This window comes from Pagrus major, chromosome 5 (assembly GCF_040436345.1).
Source record: "Pagrus major chromosome 5, Pma_NU_1.0".
NCBI lineage: Eukaryota > Metazoa > Chordata > Actinopteri > Spariformes > Sparidae > Pagrus > Pagrus major.
In genome coordinates this window covers 42,193,040-42,215,539 of record NC_133219.1, presented here as the reverse complement: position 1 = coordinate 42,215,539, position 22,500 = coordinate 42,193,040, and the positions used below count along the sequence as shown (strand labels likewise).

The 22,500-nt window shown below is 45.6% G+C and overlaps 2 protein-coding genes across 2 annotated transcripts in view; one reads left to right on the top strand and one right to left on the bottom strand.

Moving 5' to 3' along the window:
• Positions 1-1,665: 1,665 nt before the first annotated feature.
• Positions 1,666-3,267, top strand: LOC140996411 (ankyrin repeat domain-containing protein 34A). Its single transcript, XM_073466808.1, has one exon. The coding sequence runs from the start codon at positions 1,666-1,668 to the stop codon at positions 3,265-3,267; it is 1,602 nt and encodes a 533-aa protein (XP_073322909.1).
• A 4,245-nt stretch (positions 3,268-7,512) lies between these two features.
• Positions 7,513-22,500, bottom strand: part of iqgap3 (IQ motif containing GTPase activating protein 3) — a 22,093-nt gene continuing 7,105 nt past the window's right edge. The window contains exons 13-38 of the mRNA XM_073466787.1: positions 22,295-22,455; positions 22,007-22,122; positions 21,382-21,545; positions 20,826-20,916; positions 20,365-20,532; positions 19,499-19,641; positions 19,195-19,365; positions 18,782-18,865; positions 18,330-18,401; positions 15,958-16,027; positions 15,638-15,846; positions 15,404-15,556; positions 14,727-14,890; positions 14,129-14,353; positions 13,712-13,852; positions 13,440-13,524; positions 12,806-13,038; positions 12,436-12,568; positions 12,224-12,326; positions 10,294-10,420; positions 10,075-10,162; positions 9,782-9,994; positions 9,236-9,393; positions 8,715-8,840; positions 8,382-8,490; positions 7,513-8,240 (exon numbers count right to left, since the gene is read on the bottom strand). Of these exons, the coding sequence (XP_073322888.1) occupies positions 8,127-8,240; positions 8,382-8,490; positions 8,715-8,840; positions 9,236-9,393; positions 9,782-9,994; positions 10,075-10,162; positions 10,294-10,420; positions 12,224-12,326; positions 12,436-12,568; positions 12,806-13,038; positions 13,440-13,524; positions 13,712-13,852; positions 14,129-14,353; positions 14,727-14,890; positions 15,404-15,556; positions 15,638-15,846; positions 15,958-16,027; positions 18,330-18,401; positions 18,782-18,865; positions 19,195-19,365; positions 19,499-19,641; positions 20,365-20,532; positions 20,826-20,916; positions 21,382-21,545; positions 22,007-22,122; positions 22,295-22,455 (3,621 nt within the window). The 3' untranslated portion in view covers positions 7,513-8,126. The remainder of the gene's footprint in view (positions 8,241-8,381; positions 8,491-8,714; positions 8,841-9,235; positions 9,394-9,781; positions 9,995-10,074; positions 10,163-10,293; positions 10,421-12,223; positions 12,327-12,435; positions 12,569-12,805; positions 13,039-13,439; positions 13,525-13,711; positions 13,853-14,128; positions 14,354-14,726; positions 14,891-15,403; positions 15,557-15,637; positions 15,847-15,957; positions 16,028-18,329; positions 18,402-18,781; positions 18,866-19,194; positions 19,366-19,498; positions 19,642-20,364; positions 20,533-20,825; positions 20,917-21,381; positions 21,546-22,006; positions 22,123-22,294; positions 22,456-22,500) is intronic.

Here is a 22,500-nt window from a genome sequence, read left to right as displayed (position 1 = left end):
GAAACGTCACAAATGTAACAAACATCACATACATCACACACATCACAAACGTCACACACATCACATACATCACAAACCTCACAAACATCACACACGTCTGAAACGTCACACACGTCTGAAACGTCACACATGTCACAAACATCACACACGTCTGAAACGTCACACACGTCACAAACATCACATACGTCTGAAACCTCACAAACCTTACATACATCACACACGTCACAAACGTCTGAAAGGCCACATACTTATGACAGACACCACAGTGACAGATGAAAACACAGTTATGTGTCACTTCTACGTCCTCTGTACTCTTGTTGTGGTGCTGAGGCTGCGGCGGATGATGGAGCCAGAGGGTCAAAGTTTTTTCTGTATGTGAAGCGTCTCATTCAGTTTGAGCAGCTGTCAGTACAGGTGTGATCACAGAGGTGGTCTGAGCCACCTGTGACCTGGACCACATTGAAGGACCATCCTCTCTGAACCAGTCACCACAACATCACCAGACTCCCTTAACAAATGTAGTGATTTTAAGAATTGTTGAGTTAAGACAAACTTTGCGAAACGCTGAAACGACTCAGTTTATTATTTTTTTATTGACAGTCTGATGATATTAATAATAATTTAATAATTTGTTGGTCTCTTCCTGTTTCTGATGACGACTTTAAAACCAGCTGATGGTCCAGAGTCCACCTATGTGTGTGTGTGTCCATATGTTTGCTCTCACACAGAAAAACAAACACTGCGTCTGTCAGGTAATAACACCTGTGTGTGTGCTCGGTTAGTGCTGTACTTCAGAAAGTATTCAGATTACTTTGAGACTTTCTTTTTTGCTGATGTTTCAGTAAACACATCAGCAGGTGATGATGATGATGTTTCTGATGATGTCATTGTGTGTGTTCAGCTGTGAATATGAACACTTTCTGCTGAGTGGAAGTATAAAATCTAACACTTGCTTTCTGTTGATCACAGATGTGTTGAACTCTTGTCTGTGTGTTTGCTCTCTGACTCATTAGTGATGTCACTGTGTACACCTGCAGGACAGGAACAATCAGCACTTCAGGCAGTTTGGTTCATATTCAGGTTGAGGTGAGTTGGTCCTGAATGACCCAACACAGTTTTGTGTTTCTACTGTCATCAGTCAGAGTCTCCAGGTGTGACTCTGCCAGGTAAGCATCATGTGACCAACTGGCTACTTCTTGTAGACATGCTGATAGTGCCACTTTGAGCTTTAACCAGGTAATCAGCAGAGACGATCAAAGCAAGACTGTCCTCTAATATTAGGATCATCCATCTATCCTGCCTCAGGCTCTTGGGTCAACGTCCTCTGGACAGACTCGTCCAGCTCTACAGCATTTCCTCTGGCGTCACAGATTAAATTCTCTATTTGTCCAACATGTTCTCTGCTGTCAGCGCTGACACCGGTTGGTTTTATTAAACTATGTCCGTCTGTTCATGTTGACGTGTTGTCCTCAGGTGAAGCAGTGACATCACACATCATGTTGACCCGTCGCATCTTCAGTCTGCTGACATCAAACAGAACTTGGTGGAGGTGAACTGACTTCATGTGTGTCTCTCCTGCAGGTCACGTGACTTCTCGTGGAGGATGGGCAGTCAGCGATAAACTAGCTTCTGGTGGACAGGAGGTCTGAGGTGAGGTGAGGGATCATGGGGGATGGAGGCCCCCTGCAGACCGAGGGGAACGCCCTCCTCAAAGCGGTCTTCCAGGGGAAACTGAGGTTGACCCGCCTGCTGCTGGAGGGCGGAGCTTATATCAACGAAGGCAACGAGCGCGGAGAGACTCCAATCTCTGCTGCCTGCATAGCGAGCTACGACGACCCGCAGACCAGGCAGAGGATGGTCCGGTACTTGCTGGAGAAAGGTGCCGATCCAAACATCCCGGACAAGAGCGGGAGGACAGCGCTGATGCACGCCTGTGCCGAGCAGGCAGGGAAGGAGGTGGTGTTGCTTCTGCTGGAGAACGGAGCCGACCCCAGCCTGAGAGACTACTCCGGCTCCTCTGCCCTCGTCCACGCCATCAACAAGGGAGACCGCGACACTCTGCAGGTGCTGCTGGACGCCTGTAAGGCCAAAGGCAAGGAGGTGATCATCATCACCACTGACACATCTCCGTCAGGCACAAAGAAGACCAAGCAGTACCTCAACTCCCCCCCCTCACCAGGCATCGTGGACAAACTGTCTCCAGCCTGCATGTCTCCTTCTGAGGTGGAGATCGGCACCTCCTCGCCGGCAGGAGACAAGAGCAAAGATGAGGAGGGGATCTTCAGCTTCGCGCTCACCTCGGCTTTACCTTTACCTTCAGCTCGACCTCCAGGAGAAAAGAGACCGCCGCCACGCAAGCTGTTGAAGAGGCTGAACTCGGAGCCCTGGGGCCTGGTAGCGCCCTCGGTGCTGAGTGGGGTCCCTCAGGAGCTGGTAGACGGAGGTCTGGCGGAGGAGGGCAGCTGTGAACTGAACAGGACGATCACTGAGATTAACGGCCTGTCCATCACAGAGTCAGTTAGGCCTCTGTTGTCACGGCGGCATAGTATCGAGACCCACGACCCCTGTTCCCCGAAACTCATTGACCGGTCCTGCTCTGAGGACTGCGCAGCCCTCTCCGGTTCCTCTTGGGCAGACAAAGTCCAGCAACACCAGATCTTGTACCGCAGGAACACGGCCCCGGAGTCCCAGGAGAACAGCGGGGGACCTGGGGCGCTCGCAGCCCGGGCCCTGGCTCATCCCAAACTAACCCGGATGGAGCACTATGAGTCGGACACCCACCTCTGTCCCGAGTCCATCCCCGGGTCTCCGGACTCTGGTCGGGTGTCTGTGGAGCGGAGGAGGTACAACGCCTCCCCCCTGTCCCTGGTCACCAGCTCATCCAGGGAGTCTCTGGAGAACATCCCCAACTCGGTGTCCCCCATCACCATGCGGAGGCGTCCCCCCGGTCTCCTGGAGCGCCGGGGCTCCGGGACCCTCCTGCTGGACCACATCTCCCACACCAGGCCCGGATTCCTGCCTCCACTCAACATCAACCCCCAGAGACCCATCCCCGACATCCGGGCCAACGGCAAGCCCACCTCCCCCATCCACTCGGGACACAAGATCCTGGTCCCGGTGGCCCCAGCCTCGCCAAAACGTGGCCCGGATTTTAAGATGAAGAAGAAGCTGATGAGGAGGCACTCGATGCAGACGGAGCAGATGAAGCAGCTCTCCACCTTCCAGGAGATCCTGGCCGAGAAGGTCATCGAGTCCAACGGGGATTGATGACCGGAGGCATCAGAGCAAGGCATAATGGGTAGCTGCAGACTTTTAGGGAAGTGATTTACTGGACTGAAGAACTGATGAACAGTGATGTTTATAGTGGGCTGCACTGACAGAGACTTTATTAAAGTGAGAGAAGGTTCAAACATGCGTCAACTTTATAAAACCAGGTTCAAATTTAAACTGTAACTTCTGGTTTTGAAATTCGTGTCAGTTCATCAACATCAATGTAAGAAACCAAACAGAAGCAGAAGTGCTGCTTTAACAATGTTTCATTGTCACTGAACGTTCACAATGAGACAAAAACCTTTAGAGAACCGACGGTCTCAGCTCCTCTCAGGCCGGCTGACGGCGTCTTCTGCGACTCAGCTTATCAAGTCACCAGGTTTTATAACGTAAGGCATGTCACCTGCTTCAACAGCTAATCAGCTCGTAGCAAAGTCACTTAGTCGAAACTACATTAACTCCTTTAAACAGCAGAGCTGCAGTGGGAACAGACGATGACATGGTTGTTACACATTCAGTCAGATTATATTTACTGTTTTAGCTCTCTGGCTCAAAGCAGGGCTGAAGGGTTCAATGATACCTGATGGGATGTGATGACTGTTTCCAGGTGTGTGTTAAACTCTCAGGTGTTGCCATGGAAACAGAGTTACTGCTCATGAAAAACTTCAGATTTTGATCCAAAAACACATGAAAATATAAATTAATGGTCTTTTTTTGTCTTTGGTGAGCGACAATGGTCCAAGTCCATAATCAACTGTCTGCAGCTACAAAAAAATCCGGCAGGAACAACAGAAGTAGAGTCGTTGCCAGGGAGACACCATCTCGGGTCGTCACAAACGTTGCGGACCGGAACAACTGAACTCGTCTCGTGGTGAATCTTTGGTCTGAGGAGGTCCATAATCGTCGTCTCTCTACAGAGTTCATATGAAGTTATTTTATTTTAAACGCAGCACTCATGTTTCTGTTGCTGGTGACGTTTGAACGAACCTTCTCATCGCTAGGTTCAGTCGGAGGTGTGTTTGTGTGTGCAGCTCTCTGAAGGTTACATCTGGTTCCCAATGCTTCCTCTGAACCCTCCATCGTTCTCGCTGCATCACAAACTCATGAAACTATAAACTGAAATAATTGAACTCATTCGATGTTTACAGACGCACAATTTGCACTGAGGTCGTGTCTCATGTTGACGGATGAAAACATGAAGCTTCTGCTGCACCTGAACTGAGATCAGACAACTGTCGTCTTCTCGTTAACGAAGCGACACATTTATTATTTGAATAATTTATAATCTGCTGTTCCTTACTGAAGACGTGTTAAACTACCTACTGCGCTGTATGTACTGTAATTATCTACACAATAGTCAATATAATAGCTGGTATTTCTGTATAAATGATCCTCTGAAGCGTTTCTGTATTGAACTCAACGTCACAGCTCAGTTCTGATCTGGTTTGTACGACAGGAAGTTAAATCAAACGTACTTTTCTTGTTTATGAAATTCCAAAGAAGTCATGTGGACGATATGAACCAAAACTGCTGAGACTGTAAATACTGTAAAGAGTCGGGAACGTCTCTTTCAACACAAGGGGGCGCTGAAGGGCAGTTAAAGGAACAGTCCCATATTTTCTGTGTCCTCTCCAGGAGAACATGGATTCATCTGTGCGTCCAGTTATAGGACACAGCTAGCCTAGCTTAGCACAGACACATAAGGAAGGGTAACCATAATGTGAAATATGTTTATAGGGTCTGACACAGTGATGACTCACAGGGCTAGTTAGCTGGACAGCTAACTACTAACATGCTAGCACCAGTCAGTCACAATAGCTGTGTGGTAGGCGAGTCCTTCGGAGGTACCTTCAAAAGCCGCGTCCACCGTTGTTAAATGGGACGGTCTCGCCTTCGGAGAATTTCCTGGTTGCGTCACCAGATGTTCCCGCCCCTTACCCTTACGTCATGATTTCTGCCGCCCAGGCCCACGAAAGTGACGATCTTCACCACTTGATGTCGCCATTTTCCTTCTTTCTTTCTTCTGTTTCGGGTGCGCAAAGGATCTTGGGATATGTGAGGCCGCGAAGGATAGTAGCGGTGCGTCCTCCAAAAAGAGGGAAGAGAAGGCTGCATTTGTGGGGTGCATTTGAAGGAGCCTTCGAATTGGGACAGCCTTCGCACGGCGTTGACGTAATTGGCCTTCAAATGCGCCCTACGAAGGATGCAGCCCCTGAATTGAGACACAGCCCATATCTGTTTCCTCTTCCTGACACTTAGATCGTCATTTCATATAATAAAGTTACTAAAGATGGAAAATAAAACTCAGCTCACAAATGTGCCAACAGTCAAACTGAATGTTAGCTAACAAGCTACGTTAACTTCTTCCATTCTGGACTCAGCTCTGTCAGCACAATGAGAGAGTGTATTGATTAACATGATCCATCAGAATTTATTAATTAACTGATCAGTTTTCTCAAATTAACTGCTGCTGAAATGTCACATTTCTACATCACAGACTGAAGCTGCCTGCAGCCAGGAACACTTCATTCTCTTTCTAGGGAGCTAATCTAGCTGCTAGCTACATGCTACATGCTAACATCAATCAACATGTATCTTAATGTAACAGCAGTCTGTAGTTAGCTGCAGCGTGAAGAAGTTGTGTTTATAGTAAAACTACCAGTGTGAAATCTTTGCTCTGCGTTTGTTTCAGCTCTGAGTTTTTCTCATCAAATCCTTCTGACGATGATTCATGTACCTCGACCTCCGCTGTAGAGATTCAGGAAATTTCTCCTGCCTCATGTGTGCAAACTGCACAGCATACTGACTGGTTTACATGAAGCACAATTGATTGAAGTTTCCTGTTACAGAAAATAACAGAATTCTACTTTAAACTGAACTTGAGCCGTTGCTGCTGCTCACCGGAAAACAAAATGCTATGGATAGTTTTCTCCAGCAGGAGCTAGGCCAGCAGTTTGCCCCTGCTTTCAGTCTTTGTGCTAAGCTAGGCTAACCCTGGACACAGAGATGAAGCTGATTTACAGAAAAGTGTTTTTATAAAGTTTTATTGAGATTAATTTTGTTGATAAAGTTTAATTGAAGAGTTTTTTGATGACGCTGTAGTCAGAATGAAGATAAAGTTTGAAGACTTTTCAGAATTTAACTGTTGAATGTCGTCCTGATTCTGGGCTGATTGTTTTCAGTCGGAGGGTTTGAAAAGTGTCCTGAAGGAGTTGAGCTCCGACCTGCTGACAGTTCATCAGGTGAGTCTGCAGGTGAATCTGATATATTGTTAGCAGGTCGGAGCTCAACTCCTGAACTGGTTCAGACTGGTTTGGTTCTGACTGGTCTGTGTGATGGATCTTGTTGTTGTTCGTAGATACTTGAAGTTTAAACTAAATCAGAGTATTTTTGTACTTGCCTGTCAGCAGATTGAAACGTCTCTGATGACTCTGTGATCTATTTTTCTTCTTTCAGTCTGATTGTGACTCAAACTGTGGAATAAAAACATGTTTCATGTTCAACTCTCAAACCTGCTGCGTCCAGTCAGTGTCACACCAGACTCCATTAAAAAATCAGACGATTCTGCAGCTCATGGTCAACCAGCACTGGAACTGGTGTGTGTGTGTCTTTGTCTACACAAACAACAACAGGCTGATGTGATGAAGACATTTACAAACTCTCTTCACTTATTCCTACATTCATTTCATGAATTCACAGATTTTTGTTTGTAAGATTTTATATTTGCTGAATATTTTAGTGAGTTAACAAAAACCACAGAAGAAGAACAGCGGACCTGAGAGGAGCTGCTGCCTGTTTATAAGAATCGTGTCGCCACAGTAGCTCAGTCAGCCGAGCACCTCGTCCTCGCTGCAGCACCCAGGGTTCAAGTCGGACCTGCGGCCCTTCGCCACGTGTCGTCCACCCCGTCTCTCATCCCGTCTCTCATCCTGTTTCCTGTCATATCTCAATCTGTCCAATGAATGAAGCCGTGAAAAGGCCAAAAAAAATCTGTCAATCAAAACAATAGTTTGATAAATGTCATCTGGACTCGACTTCAAACAATCAGCTGATTCCTGTTTGTACTTTAGTAAACTCTCCTCTGACATCACTTCCTGTCCAGCTCCTCTCCAGTGACGTAAACAGACAGGACCTCACATTGATCTGCCATGTTTCCTGCTACTACAGCTCAGCAAGAGCTTCAAGTAATCAATAAACCAACCGGTCAATCAATTGGAGCTGTGATATTAATGATGCCACATATTGATCTGAAGCAATCAGATATTTATTGATTAAAGTTTGACAGGAAGTTCAGACACGTTATAAAGTTTCTCGACAGACAGGAAATATTTACAGTTATTGATCATCTGTTATAAATCAGGTATCAGAACAGCTGATCACTAGCAGACAAGGTAGTGACACATAACAGAGATAGGAGTGTAAAGAAGAGGCTTTACTCTGATTAAATTCCACTGGGATTAAAACAGAATGATCACATGCAAAGATGGAAGTAGAATGAAGATGCTTCACTCTGTACGATAAAACTGGACATAGAAACACAATGTAGTGAGACATAAAAACAGAGATAGGAGTGTAAAGAAGATGTTTCACTCTGTTCAGACTGTCTTTCTGCTCTGTTTTTTAAATGTAGTAATGCAATAACATGACATTCATGACAATAAAGCTTATATTATTGATTAACACTTTTATCAACCAATCAGTATGAAGAAAGACACCTTGTTGCCGTAGTGACATTAAAGAACAGAGATAGGAGTATATGATGCTTCACTCTGTACTAAATAGAGCTGTATCAAAATAGATAACGTAGTGAGCTACACAAACAGAGATAGGAGTGTAAGGTTAGAGCATCACTCAGCTCATTTCTTGAAAAACTTTTTGTTAAGGAGGAAGATGAGCAAGTTGACGTTGACCTTCGCCTTGTCGAACATCTTCATCACCGCCACGCCCTCGTACTGCAGCTGCAGCAGGTCCTATTAACAGACATGCACATACACATACGCACGCACACACACACACACACACACACACACACACACACACACACCAAATATTTGTATGTTTTGGACTCAGTATGTAGCCTGGTTTGGCTCAGTATGTAGCCTGGTTTGTACCTGGTATTTGAGCAGGAACTCTTCCATCTCGACTCCGAGAAATCGAGCTTTGACGTTGAAACTTCCTCTCTCAGGTCCAGGGATGATGTCAAAGACGACGTTCTTGAACCTGGAACAGATCGGTTCAGATCGGTTCGGGTCACTTTCTGTTTAAATTAAAACTATGATCAATCGTGTAATGACTCATCAAATAAAACATTAAAGTGACGTTCTCGTGTTTTCAGATGGTGTTGAGGTGTTGTTACATTGTGATGTCATCATGTTACAGTAGAACATCAGGAGCGTGTTATGTTGTTACGTTGTGATGTCATCATGTTAGGAGTGTGCTCTCACTGGGTAGCCGGCAGGTCTTGGATCTCTAACAGAACTCCTTTCTCCTGCAGCCGGGCGGCGCTGTAGCTCAGAGCAGGAACCTTCTTCTTCCCTTTGCTCTCGGCTGCCTTCTTATTGGTCGATTTACTGCAACACAAATGGCAGAAACATTCACATCGACCTGAAGTAAAGTGGGGTTTCAATCTTCTGCCAGAGTTTTGCTCGTCCAACCAGACACGTTTCTGCTGGATATTGTGTCTCATAGACTGAATCACTGTGACGTCATGCTGTGACATCATCAGACTTGTTTTTTTCTGTTGTCATTTTGAGCTGTAACATTTAAAGACTGTCTGATGTGTGAGCTGGGATTACTTCGAGTGTTTGATCTCTAGACAACAGACACGTCTCAGGCTGGCTGACAGTCTGACCTGACCCTGACCCAAACTGTAGATTATTTACATGTTCAGTACAGAACACCCAGTGTGTGTGTGTGTGTGTGTGTGTGTGTGTGTGTGTGTGTGTGTGTGTGTGTGTGTGTGTACCTGGTCAGGTTGTCCAGACAGGAAGTGATGTAATGTCTGTAGTAGTCCACCTGTTCACTGTGGAAGCTGCTCTTTGCCTGCAGGCTGCTGAGAGTCTGACGCAGCTTCTGGAGCTCCGCCCCCCGGCGCTGACGGTGCAGACGCTGCTGACGGATGTCCTGGAGGGAGTTTAGACCATTTAATAATTTAATATTAGTTCAAATGTTGATTTAAATGATGAAATGTTTAGTATTTTCTCTCCTCATGACTCCGTCCAGCTTCCTGATCACTGAGAGTAAAACAACCAATAAAAGAACAAGATTCATGAGTGACTGGCTGAGGAGCCAATCAGGAGCTCACACAGAGAGGCTGCTCCTGTTTGTAACTGTAAGTCATCAATAGATGAGCCCGTTTCGGTCCAGTCAGACTGTGACCACAGACTTGTCCTGCGAGTCCACCGCTGCACTGAACACTTTAAAATATTTCAACTTGTAAAAACCACTGAAAAACTGCCCACAAATGTGACATCACTTCCTGTTTCAGGTGTGTCTGTGTGCGATTGGTCACCTTGGCAATCATCTGCAGGATCTGGTTTTCAGCCTGAGGCGATCTCAGGACTCCCAGTCCCTCCAGACGACGAAGACTCCTCAGGATCTTCCTCTTCTTCTCCTCTAGGCTCAGGTTGCCGTTGGTGACCAGAGACTGGTTCCTCTTCATCTTCTCAGGTGTACGAGCGTCCTGCCGAGCACGCCGCTGTACCAGCCAATCATGACACACTTCCTGTAGACAAGAAGAGACGATGGAAGTTTACCTGAGGTTCACCTGTACCTGTGTATGCGTGTGTGCGTGTGTGTGTGTACCTGGTCACGTGATGCAGACGCTCTCAGGATGTCACTCAGAGAGTCACCTGACTGAGTCCTGATTACATCAATGATCAGCTGCTTCGTGCTGAAAACACAATAAAATCTGTCATCTGACCCGTTCCATCTGAGCACGCTCAGTACAGCACATCCAGCTCTGGACTAAACATTCCTGAACAGGAGCAGCTGACATACTGACAGGCTAACAAGCTAAGCTACCTGAGCAGCAGTCCTCTGGTGTCTGGTTTGTCGTCAGACTCATTGAAGATGTCGAACTTGTTGGTGAGAATCAGAGACACCTCCATCTTACTGGACTCTGATCCTGGATCTGCTGAAGAAGACTCTCCTGAAGGGTAGAAAGCACAGGCGTCACATCACCGCTCACTTCATGTAGTTGTAGTAGCTGCAGTATCAGTTGTAGTAGCTGCAGTATCAGTTGTAGTAGCTGTAGTATCAGTTGTAGTAGCTGCAGTATCAGTTGTAGTAGCTGTAGTATCAGTTGTAGTAGCTGTAGTATCAGTTGTAGTAGCAGTAGTATCAGTTGTAGTAGCAGTAGTATCAGTTGTAGTATCAGTTGTAGTAGCTGTAGTATGAGTTGTAGTATGAGTTGTAGTAGCTGTAGTATCAGTTGTAGTAGCAGTAGTATGAGTTGTAGTAGCTGTAGTATCAGTTGTAGTATGAGTTGTAGTAGCTGTAGTATGAGTTGTAGTAGCTGTAGTATCAGTTGTAGTAGCTGTTGTAGTAGCAGTAGTATCAGTTGTAGTATCAGTTGTAGTAGCAGTAGTATCAGTTGTAGTATCAGTTGTAGTAGCTGTAGTATCAGTTGTAGTATCAGTTGTAGTAGCAGTAGTATCAGTTGTAGTATCAGTTGTAGTAGCAGTAGTATCAGTTGTAGTATCAGTTGTAGTATCAGTTGTAGTAGCTGTAGTATCAGTTGTAGTATCAGTTGTAGTATCAGTTGTAGTAGCAGTAGTATCAGTTGTAGTAGCTGTAGTATCAGTTGTAGTATCAGTTGTAGTAGCAGTAGTATCAGTTGTAGTAGCTGTAGTATCAGTTGTAGTAGCAGTAGTATCAGTTGTAGTAGCTGTAGTATCAGTTGTAGTATCAGTTGTAGTAGCTGTAGTATCAGTTGTAGTATCAGTTGTAGTAGCTGTAGTATCAGTTGTAGTAGCTGTAGTATCAGTTGTAGTAGCAGTAGTATCAGTTGTAGTATCAGTTGTAGTAGCAGTAGTAGCTGTAGTATCAGTTGTAGTAGCAGTAGTATCAGTTGTAGTAGCAGTAGTAGCTGTAGTATCAGTTGTAGTATCAGTTGTAGTAGCAGTAGTAGCTGTAGTATCAGTTGTAGTAGCAGTAGTAGCTGTAGTATCAGTTGTAGTAGCAGTAGTATCAGTTGTAGTAGCAGTAGTAGCTGTAGTATCAGTTGTAGTAGCTGTAGTATCAGTTGTAGTAGCTGTAGTATCAGTTGTAGTATCAGTTGTAGTAGCTGTAGTATCAGTTGTAGTATCAGTTGTAGTAGCTGTAGTATCAGTTGTAGTATCAGTTGTAGTAGCTGTAGTATCAGTTGTAGTAGCAGTAGTATCAGTTGTAGTATCAGTTGTAGTAGCAGTAGTATCAGTTGTAGTAGCAGTAGTAGCTGTAGTATCAGTTGTAGTAGCAGTAGTAGCTGTAGTATCAGTTGTAGTAGCAGTAGTATCAGTTGTAGTAGCAGTAGTAGCTGTAGTATCAGTTGTAGTATCAGTTGTAGTAGCTGTAGTATCAGTTGTAGTAGCAGTAGTAGCTGTAGTATCAGTTGTAGTAGCAGTAGTATCAGTTGTAGTAGCAGTAGTATCAGTTGTAGTAGCTGTAGTATCAGTTGTAGTAGCTGTAGTATCAGTTGTAGTAGCTGTAGTATCAGTTGTAGTAGCAGTAGTAGCTGTAGTATCAGTTGTAGTATCAGTTGTAGTAGCTGTAGTATCAGTTGTAGTATCAGTTGTAGTAGCTGTAGTATCAGTTGTAGTAGCAGTTGTAGTATCAGTTGTAGTAGCAGTAGTATCAGTTGTAGTAGCAGTAGTATCAGTTGTAGTAGCTGTAGTATCAGTTGTAGTAGTTGTAGTATCAGCTGTAGTAGCTGTAGTATCAGTTGTAGTAGTTGTAGTATCAGCTGTAGTACCTATGAGCTCCTGCAGGGTGGGCACTGAGCTGAGGTCCTTCAGCAGCAGCCTCAGAGGGTCAGACGGGTCGGGACACAAAACCTCCTGCTGCTCCAACAACAACTACACACGCACACACACATATTGAGAATGCAGCTGCAGACATGATGTTTACTTTTTGATCCAGGACCAGGACCTGGTCCAGATCCTGGTCCTGGCTCTCTGTACAGACCTTGTGTGTGTTGAGCAGCTCGCTGACGGAGATGTAGACGACAGGTTTGTTGACGATGAGCAGCTCAGAGTACTCATCCATGTTGAATCTGTCCTCCGGTTCAGGAACGTCACAAACACACATCAGGAACTTCCTGTTGGAAATAAACAACCAGAACCTCATCATTCCAGTCCAGTCCAGTGCAGCCTGGTTCGGTCCAGTCTAGTCCAGGACTGTCTGCTGCATTTTCACACAAATGTTTCTCTGTGTTCACTTTAAACACAAACTCAAATATAAGTCGTACTCTAATACAACATGTGTAACTCTGAGGGAGTTTGATGTTTGGACCGAGTGGTGGTTACAGGGTCAAAGGTCACATGAGGCTTCTGACCTGAACTTGTTGTGGGTCTGACTGATGTACTGGTTTAGAGCTCTGACGTGGTATCCATCTCCGTGGAAGTGTTTGTTGGCGGCGGCATGCTGCAGCATGCGGGCGATGGAGCCCAGGATGTGACGCTGCTCTGGCTGCAGGGTGGAGCCAGCGGACCGCTCCACCACGTCGAAGCCATCTGGAGCCACAACCGCCGGGTTCATGTAGCGATAGTAGACCAGGTTACCAACAATCTGAGGGAAGTCACACAGACAGGAAGTGACATCACAGCTCTAATGTGGTTTAAAACATGAGTTTTTGAAATAATGACTCTTCAGCCTTCACAGCTTCAGTGTTGATTCAGCCTGGTGTCCCTCATCTGAACCGGTGTCCCTCATCTGAACCGGTGTCCCTCATCTGAACGGGGTTTCTTCTGTTTGTTTAGTGATGTTTGGTGAAATATTTGAACGTTTTAATAAACACACTGAGCGGCATGTTTTATGGTGTAAAAGTCTTCTGGTCAGCACCCTCTGGAGGGTCCTAAATGATCCTAAATGAGCTCAAACATTTGAGATATACATTCACTGATCAGATAATATCAGATGACATCATCCTGACTGATTAGTCAGCAGCCGACTGGTCGACACTCTGTTACCTTGTAGAGCTCATCGTCACTGGCTTCAGGAAACTTCGTCTTCAGAGCGTCTCTGAGAACCTTTGCTGTGTAACGTAATCCATACCTACACACACACACACACACACACACACACACACACACACACACACACACACACACACACACACACACACACACACACACACACACACACACACACACACACACACACACACACACACACACACCAGTGAACAGGTGGAGACGTACGGTAGTTTGTGGAGGTTGGAGGTGAACAGGTGTAGACGTACGGTAGTTTGTGGAGGTTGGAGGTGATGGCTTTGAGCACTCGGTCCGTCAGGTTCTTCAGGTTGATAATGGCGATGTCGATGCGTCTCTGGACTTCGGGGTGACTCAGAGCGTCGGCAGGTGAGACCTCGTACGGCAGAGAGCTGCAGGACACAAACAGGTGAGTCAGGTATGGAGAGCCGACAGGGTCAGAATTCAGCTGCTCTCAGAGTCAGACAGTTAATAAGTATTCCTGACATCATCATGACCTCACTGCCTTCTTCACTTCATTAGCTCCTGGCTGGATGTTACTGGTCAGGACCATGTGACCAGGTGATAATGAAGTAAAGATGTGAGGATGTCAGGAACACAGGCAGGGGAATTGTGGCCCAGTCAGAACAATAATCCTCCAGGTGAATCAGTTTTGTGTCTGTTCACACCTCTTGTGTCCGGTCTGGGTCTCGGTCTGGTTGATCCAGGTCTTGTAGACCTCCACCGGGTCGGTCCTGATGCTCAGAGTCCGGTCCAGCAGGACGTCTTGCAGAGCTGGACCAAGAGACTCCCGCAGGGTGTTCTGACCGCGAGCATGGCGGTAAAAGTTCACCAACATCTTGATGACGGTGGGGTTACCTGTGACCACATCCTGAGGCTGCTCCACCTTCAGTCTGACATCATCACACAGAGACATGGTGCCGATTTATTACATGAAACTGATTTATTACATCAAAGTGATGATAAACGGATTTATTATATAAATATAAATACAAATGTACTGTATACGTGTGTGTATGTATGTATGTATGTATGTATGCTGTATACATGTGTATGTATGTATGTATGTATGTATGTATGTATGTATGTATGTATATGTGTATATATATATATATATATATATATATATATACACGTGTGTATGTATGTATATATACTGTATGTGTGTGTATAAGTATGTATATATACTGTATACGTATGTATGTATATATACTGTATACGTGTGTATATGTATGTATATATACTGTATACGTGTGTGTCAGTGACCTGATCTCGTATCGCAGCGCCTCAGTGAACAGCTGCAGCAGCAGGTAGGCCTCCCGTCGGTCAGAGCCGTAGTTAAACAGGCTGAACACCAACATCTCCATGAAGGAGGTGGAGCGACTCTGAGGCATCAGGAAGATCAGCTGAGCCAGGTACAGAGGCTGAGTCTGAGACACACACACACACACACACACACACACACACACACACACACACACACACACACACACACACACACACACACACACACACACACGTAAAGTTTCTGTGAGCGAGACATCAAACATCAGACCAATCAGATCGGATCAAAGACTGATCAATTATCAATACTGGATTACTTTCTCACTGGAGTGCTTCTCAACACGTAGATTACACCTGACATTTAGTCCTTTTCTCTGACAAACTCAAAGTAATCAGAGTACACTCTACAGGTGGAGGTGAGTTTGTGTGGTTTACATGTTACTGGACACAATAACTGGAGTAATACGATCAATGATATCAGCTGTGTAACTGACATCACCGATGACATCACACACACATCTACCAATCACAAACACTGTAGCTCCAGCAGGAAGGTGTGAGTGTTGTGTTCGTCAGGTGAGACAGGAATGAGGAGGTGAGTAATAATGTGAGAAGGTGCTCCGTCACCTGTGTGAACACCTGTACACTGTTGGTCTCACCTGCAGCAGGTAGAACAGGTGCTGGTAGGCCTCCAGTCTGTCTCTCCTCTCTCTGCTCAGAGCCTTCAGTCCTTTACTCCTCCCCACGTCCATCATGTCCGACAGCTGCTCCTTGTTTTTCTTCGTTAGCTTCTTACAGTGACAAACCACTTCCTGTTCACACAGACAGGCTCGTTAACACTAACGAGGCAACACAGGTTAAGGAGCAGGTTCCCCTGTCATCTGTCCTCTTACCTGCAGCGTGGCTCTGTTGCGGACCAGCAGGCCGATCTTAAGGTCCATCAGGTTGAGGTCCGCCTCCAGCTGGCGGTTGAAGCGGATTGTCCTCACCACCTCCTCCCTCAGACGCAGAAGCTCCGCCTCCTCTCTGATGTCACCGTCGCCCAGGTCGAGCAGGTGAACGAACTTCCTGACCACAGACAGGGGCGGCGTGGCCAAGTGCACTGAGACAGGTGAGGGGAGGGGCTTACTAATGACTCAAGTTTTTAAATGAGTAATAACATTTGATGATGTCACACATCCCGACCGACCAATCAGAGGTGAGGACAGCTTACCCAGCATCCTGTACTCATCTCGCGCCCTGTTGGCTCTGAAGAAGGCCTGGATCTTTACGACAGCGCCCACCTGTGGACACACAGGATACTGGTTTCCGATTGGCTGGCAGGTGTCTGTTAGTAAAATGTTCAGATGAAGGCAGGTTAGCCTAGCTTAGCATAAGGACTGTAAACAGAGGGAAGCAGCTAGCCTGGCTCTGCAGCTGCAACCTTGTTGAGTCTGACAGGTGTGTTCAGACAGACTTCCTCTGTCCTGGTTTGTGTCAAGCTAACCACAGCCGCTGATCTGATGTGGAACAGGTTTGATTTATCGTCTTAATAAATAAGAATATGGCTTCATACAACGTTCAGTCAGCCAATGAGGATTGAGCAGAACAACAAAATCTGTTTCTGAACAGATGTGAGGAGAAAAACTGAAGCTTCAGTTTAATCAGATGTGCAGCTTTAATTTAAAGTCTGTTCTGATGTTTGACAGCACGAGAACCACGGCTGCTGTTTCACTTCAGACAGTGACATCATGAGTCAACACAAGCGAAGCAGCAGGCAGTGACTCACACTGATCTTTGTGTTAACGTTAGTCTACGACTCTGACAAGCCGACAGTTCATGTGTGCTTTGAGTTGAGCGTGTTGTCACGTTAACCAGCTTAGCACTTCATCACACGCGTTGTTGTTCTGCTGCTCTTCTTTTTATGGTTTTACAATTTCATATATTTATTTATCATTATTTTCGTTTGGAGTGGAGAAATATCTAAATTCTACAACATTATATTTGACGTACTTTAAACATTTGCTTTTCTCCTCTGAAATATGATGATAAGTGTCCGGTCCTATAACACTGGGACAAGGAGTCAGTATAGAGAGCTGCAGGATGACGTATCTATGTAGGCTAACTGAAGTTAGCATCGTCCTGGTTCGCTCCACAAAAAGCCTATCAGATTTTTGGAATTTGGATTATTACAGAAAATAATCTGAAGGTTCTGATCCTTTCAGGTTCTGTTCATCCAGATAATCTCCACAGATGAACTCCACTCTGTGATGTTTGAAGTGTAAATTAAATGTGTATCAGTAACAAGCTAATATTAGGCTAAAAACAGACGACATCACGGTCACATGACTTAAACGTCTCCACCACTGAGCGTCTTACTGCACAATTACTATCCAGGTTTTCTATAAACTGATCAATGTACGAGTTGTAAAGTCAGAGTCAGAACAGTGTGTAACTAAAGTGGCCTGTAAAGACGGACTAGTGAGCAGATGAGTCTCCGTGTTCGCTGTGAGGACGTTTAATGTCCCCGACAACCTCTGTAGTCTCATTTAGACACTTGTTAGCAACCGCTAACCGTTTTTAACACATGAAGAGCTTTATAATTAAACTGTGGGACATTTAATGATGGATTTTATGTGGTAGAACAAAACATGTAAATATGTTCAGCCTGTGGGAACCACACACCTTATTTCACTCAACTGAAAACACATTCAATACACTCACAGACAGGGAACAGGAAGCACTAACATACTAACATGCTAATTGATGTCAGGGTTTAGGACGACAGACGACATCACTGTATACTGGAGTGCAGGGTCCAAAATTAACTTTTTGACTCACCAGCCAAGTGGACTGGTAGATGAAAAAATCCACCGGCCAAGCATATTTTTTACCGGCCAAAATAAGAAAATGCCTTTTTGTGTTACATATACATTAATTTCCATACATTTAATTGAGATAAAGTATTATGTTGAATACAAACTTAAAGAAGAGGCCAGAGCAAAGTTGAAGCGTAATTATTTTTAATATATTGATGAATGTATTTGCTATCAACAGGAGTTAAAGCAAGAAAATCTATCTAGCAATTGTTCTATGTCTGAAATTAGGCATGGCTCGTGAGAACGTTAAGCCCTAAACAGAACAGTAACAGTAACTTCATCTTCATGCTGGTCTGCTCCCCACATTGACACAAGCGCCGTCATACATACAGGAATGGTGACACTTGCTACGCTCATGATCGCGGATGTTCTCCAGCTTCATCGTTCTGTTTCCGATAACAAACGAGTTGTGTCGGTTTTTTTCTTTGGCATACTGGCCGACACGCCAAACAGCTCATCACCAGAGCCTCAGCATCATACTGTGACCAGTCTCTGGGAACCCCTCGATCTCCAAACCTCCACGTTTCACAAAACTTTCTCCTTGAATGTGTGTCTCCGTCCTATTTTTTGTCGCATTGTTTTCGTTTCAAAGGTCTTGACTCCTTTCAAATACCGCCACATACTTTGAAAATTTGCTTTTCCCATTAGAACATCCGCAGTCCTGACAGAACACAGAGCAAGAATAATCTATAATCTATAAGATGATCAGAAACATCAGGAAACTCACGTGACGTCTGAAGAAACTCAGTCGAGCTCGATATTTTCTCCTCGCCAACCACATCTTCACAAACGACTGAATCTGTTGATATAAACACACACACACACACACACACACACACACACACACACACACACACACACACACACACACACAAAGAAAAACAGTTAATTCAACAACAGGAGAATCTGGATCAAACTCCTGGAGTCTGTTTCAGGTTTAACTAATCTGAGTTTAAACCTGAGGTGGAAGCAGATAAATCGATGTTTGTATTATTATATTAACACATATTGGCCGGTTGTTTACATCTGATGGAGACATTGAAAGAATAATGTTGATACGAACATGTCAGCTCGGCCATGTGACTCCAGGCTTTATCTGTTTGGTCTCTGATGAGTTTAACCCATAAAAACAGAACGTTGTTTGATTTGTGTGACTGGTTTCAGGTGGTCAGTCGTTACCTTAACGACAGCTCTCCAGTTCATGTAGAGAAACTGCAGCCGACGTCTGTACGCCCCCTGCTGAACGAATCTCCTCCAGTGAGACTGAACACACGGAGACAGACAGGTGAGTGTTCAGTACATAAACAGGTAGTGTGCACACTGAACTTTAACTGAGCTTTCTAAACTTGACTGTCTGTCATTAAACTCTTGATGATGTCAGATATTTATTTCTGCCTCAGTTGGACTCTGGTTTCACATCTTGCCGTAGGTGTCGAGCAGAACCTGATCCTCACATTAGAACCTGAACCTCCATCAGGTTTGTTCAGAGTCACGTTCATCAAACTCTCTGGACTTCTTGTAAATCCCTTGTTTGAACTTGATAATAACATTGTGGCGTCCTGTTCCTCTGTACCTGTCAGCAGTGTTCTCACCTGGATGACGATGACAGCAGGTGTGTGACTCATCAGGTAACCTCGTCGAGCCTCCAGCTTCTGTCTGATCAGGAACCCTCGACTGACAGCCTGCAGACCAACGATGAGGGCTTCACTGCTCCGCCAGAGGGCGCTGCGACTGTACGAGCCTGAAACACTGCTGACCACTTCCTGCAGTGACATCATACACATGACATCACTGCTGCTGACCAATCGCAGGCAAGGAGACAAAATCTGTCCCTGAAACTGAATCTGTGAAATATAGAGACAGTCCTGAGACCACTGACGCTCAGGTGTGTCTCACCTGTATGTGGTGTCGGTCCAGGAACACACTGTTCTGTATGAAGCCTTTGGGTTTGTCCCAGCTGCCCTCCAGTCTGTTCAGGTGGAAGAAGTAGAACGAGCCATCATCGAGCCGGACTCGAACCCACGGACTCCTGTTGTCTCCTACACACACACACACACACACACACACACACACACACACACACACACACACACACACACACACACACACACACACACACACACACACCTTAGGCTGCATTTCATTTAAAACAAATCCAGTGCTGCGGCGTACGTTGCAGGTTGGTGCAGAGGTGTTGGAGTCACTCCGTGGTCTGTGTGTGTGACGTGTTGGGAACCCCCACTGATCAGATTGCCGAAAGACGAGACTGCTATGTTGTTATGCTACAGGCATGATGGTCCTCCTAGTGAACGTTTGTCCTCATCGATGGATTAAAAGTAACAGTAAACAACCAGGACGAGCAGATGATGGTTTTAAACTGCCAGACTGAACACACATGACACGTTTCACTCACTGGCTTCAGTCTGATCACCAGCTTATGTGATTGGCCACCGGATTGTGATTGTCAAAAAACGGACGAGCCTCACTGAAATTAATGGAAAACCAACGACGGATCAAATGTGAATCCAGCCTTTAAGTTATAGGTCACATGTCAGACTGATGGAGCGTCTGTGAGGGAGGACAGATGATGTCATCCCTGATCTGTCTGTAAACTGGTCAGTACCAGCCTGTATCCTGTCTAGGATTGGTCAGTACCAGCCTGTGATTGGTCAGTACCTGTCTGTATCCTGTCTGTGATTGGTCAGTACCTGTCTGTGATTGGTTCTTCACCAGCCTGTATCCTGTCTGTGATTGGTCAGTACCTGTCTGTATTCTGTCTGTGATCAGATTGTAGAGTTCTCTTTGATAATCTGCAGCACAGACAGATTTGAGTCCCTGCAGCTGAACTTCAGGTAAACTCAGAACACGAAGAGTCTGATTCACTCGGTTCTCCTTCACGGCCTGATTCACTGCTGCAACTGACAGACACACTGACCACACACACACACACACACACACACACACACACACACACACACGATAAAATCAGAGATCAGATTATAAACTGTTTGAAACATTACATACAAACTTAAAAACATTATTTCAATTATTTATTTTCCAATTTGTTTTATTCTCAACGTCACAACAAAAAGAAGTTTTAGATCCTTTAACTTCATTAAATCTGTTCTGATCACAGATTTATCTCTTTAATCTGAATCAAACAGGAAATTGTTCCAGTTACACAAAACACTCGACTCCAGATGAGCTCTGACAGAAAACTCACACTTCAGAGCTCTCTGACTCTCCTGATTGGCTCTCCTCACTGCTTCCTGGATATCAGCCAACCACAGCTCAGCTCCTGGGTCCCTGCTCACCTGATTGGACAGAAGGAAGACATGTGACTTCAAGTGATGTGAATGATGAAGACAAAGACATCGGAGCTCTGCTCCTGGTTCAGGTCTGAGCTCTTGGTTTAAAGCCTGTGGTCACCTGTGAGAAGTCACCTGTCAGGGGTCACCTGTGAGGAGTCACCTGTCAGGGGTCACCTGTGAGGAGTCACCTGTCAGGGGTCACCTGTGAGGAGTCAGCTGTGAGGGGTGACCCGTGAGTGGTCACCTGTGAGGGGTCACCTGTGAGGGGTGACCCGTGAGTGGTCACCTGTGAGGGGTCACCTGTGAGGGGTGACCCGTGAGTGGTCACCTGTGAGAGGTCACCTGTGAGGGGTCACCTGTAAGAGGTCACCAGTGAGGGGTCACCAGTGAGGGGTGACCCGTGAGAGGTGACCCGTGAGAGGTGACCCGTGAGTGGTCACCAGTGAGGGTTGTCCTGTGAGGATTTACCTGAGCTTTGTGCTGCCTGGCTCTGGTCAGCAGGGTCAGGTATCCGCAGGTGTTGGCAGGTAACACCTCCTCCACACCACAGGAGGGCAGCAGCAAAACGGACAGCAGCTGCTGAGCGTCTCCTCTGATCACGGCCTCGTTAATCTGACCAACAGCCAGCAGCTCTGAAGGTGAGATGATTTTATGATCAGTGAATTTACTAATTATCTGATGGGTTGATTGATTCATGATTTGTTGTATAAAATGTCTGATAGTGCAGAATGATGATGTCACCAGGTGAGTTGATTACAGTTACTGATCTGTGATGTAAAGACAGACGAGCAGTACATCAAACGTTCATCATCTGATCATCAATATGTGACAGTTAGTCTCCTGCACAATAATCAATTGATCGCTGCAGCTCTGAACACGGCGAGACAACGATGACGCACTTTCAGTGAAAGGAGCAGTCCAACATTTACGCTACTAACATGCAGAGTCCCTCAGGGAGGCGTCCTCGAGCCTCTGAGCTTTCTAATACACCTGAAGAGACTGTTAGCCTAGCTGAGCACAAAGACTGGGAGCAGGGGGAAACTGTTAGCCTAGCTTAGCATAAAGAGTGGAAACAGAGGTGAACTGTCCATACGTTGGTGTTCGTCCTGCGCTGAGTTGTTGACAGAGTTGATTCCTTCCTGCAGCTGATTCCAGGTCAGCAGATCTTTTCCCGCCTGTTGCTTCAGACCAGCCAGACACCTGAGATACCTGACGACATGATGACATCATCACTTTGTTTCAGTAAGTTGTTTATTTGTGACACAGAATAAACAAACATGATTTAAAATACATCAACAAATCAAACAAACAAAAACAGCAGAGCAGGCAGACAGATGAGCAGACAGACAGGTGAGCAGACAGAAAGGTGTACAAGTCGTACCTGTCCATCAGCGTGTCATCCACATCAGACAGCCCTGCAGATGGACTGACCAATAAGGAGCTGAATTGCAGCAGATGTCCCGCCTCTAACGACTGATTGATGAGAGCAACAGCTGACAGCATCTCCACGGCAACAAACAGCTCCTCCTGCTGCAGTTCCCCCTGGTGGAGACAGACATGAAACATTAACGTCACATGACAGGAAGA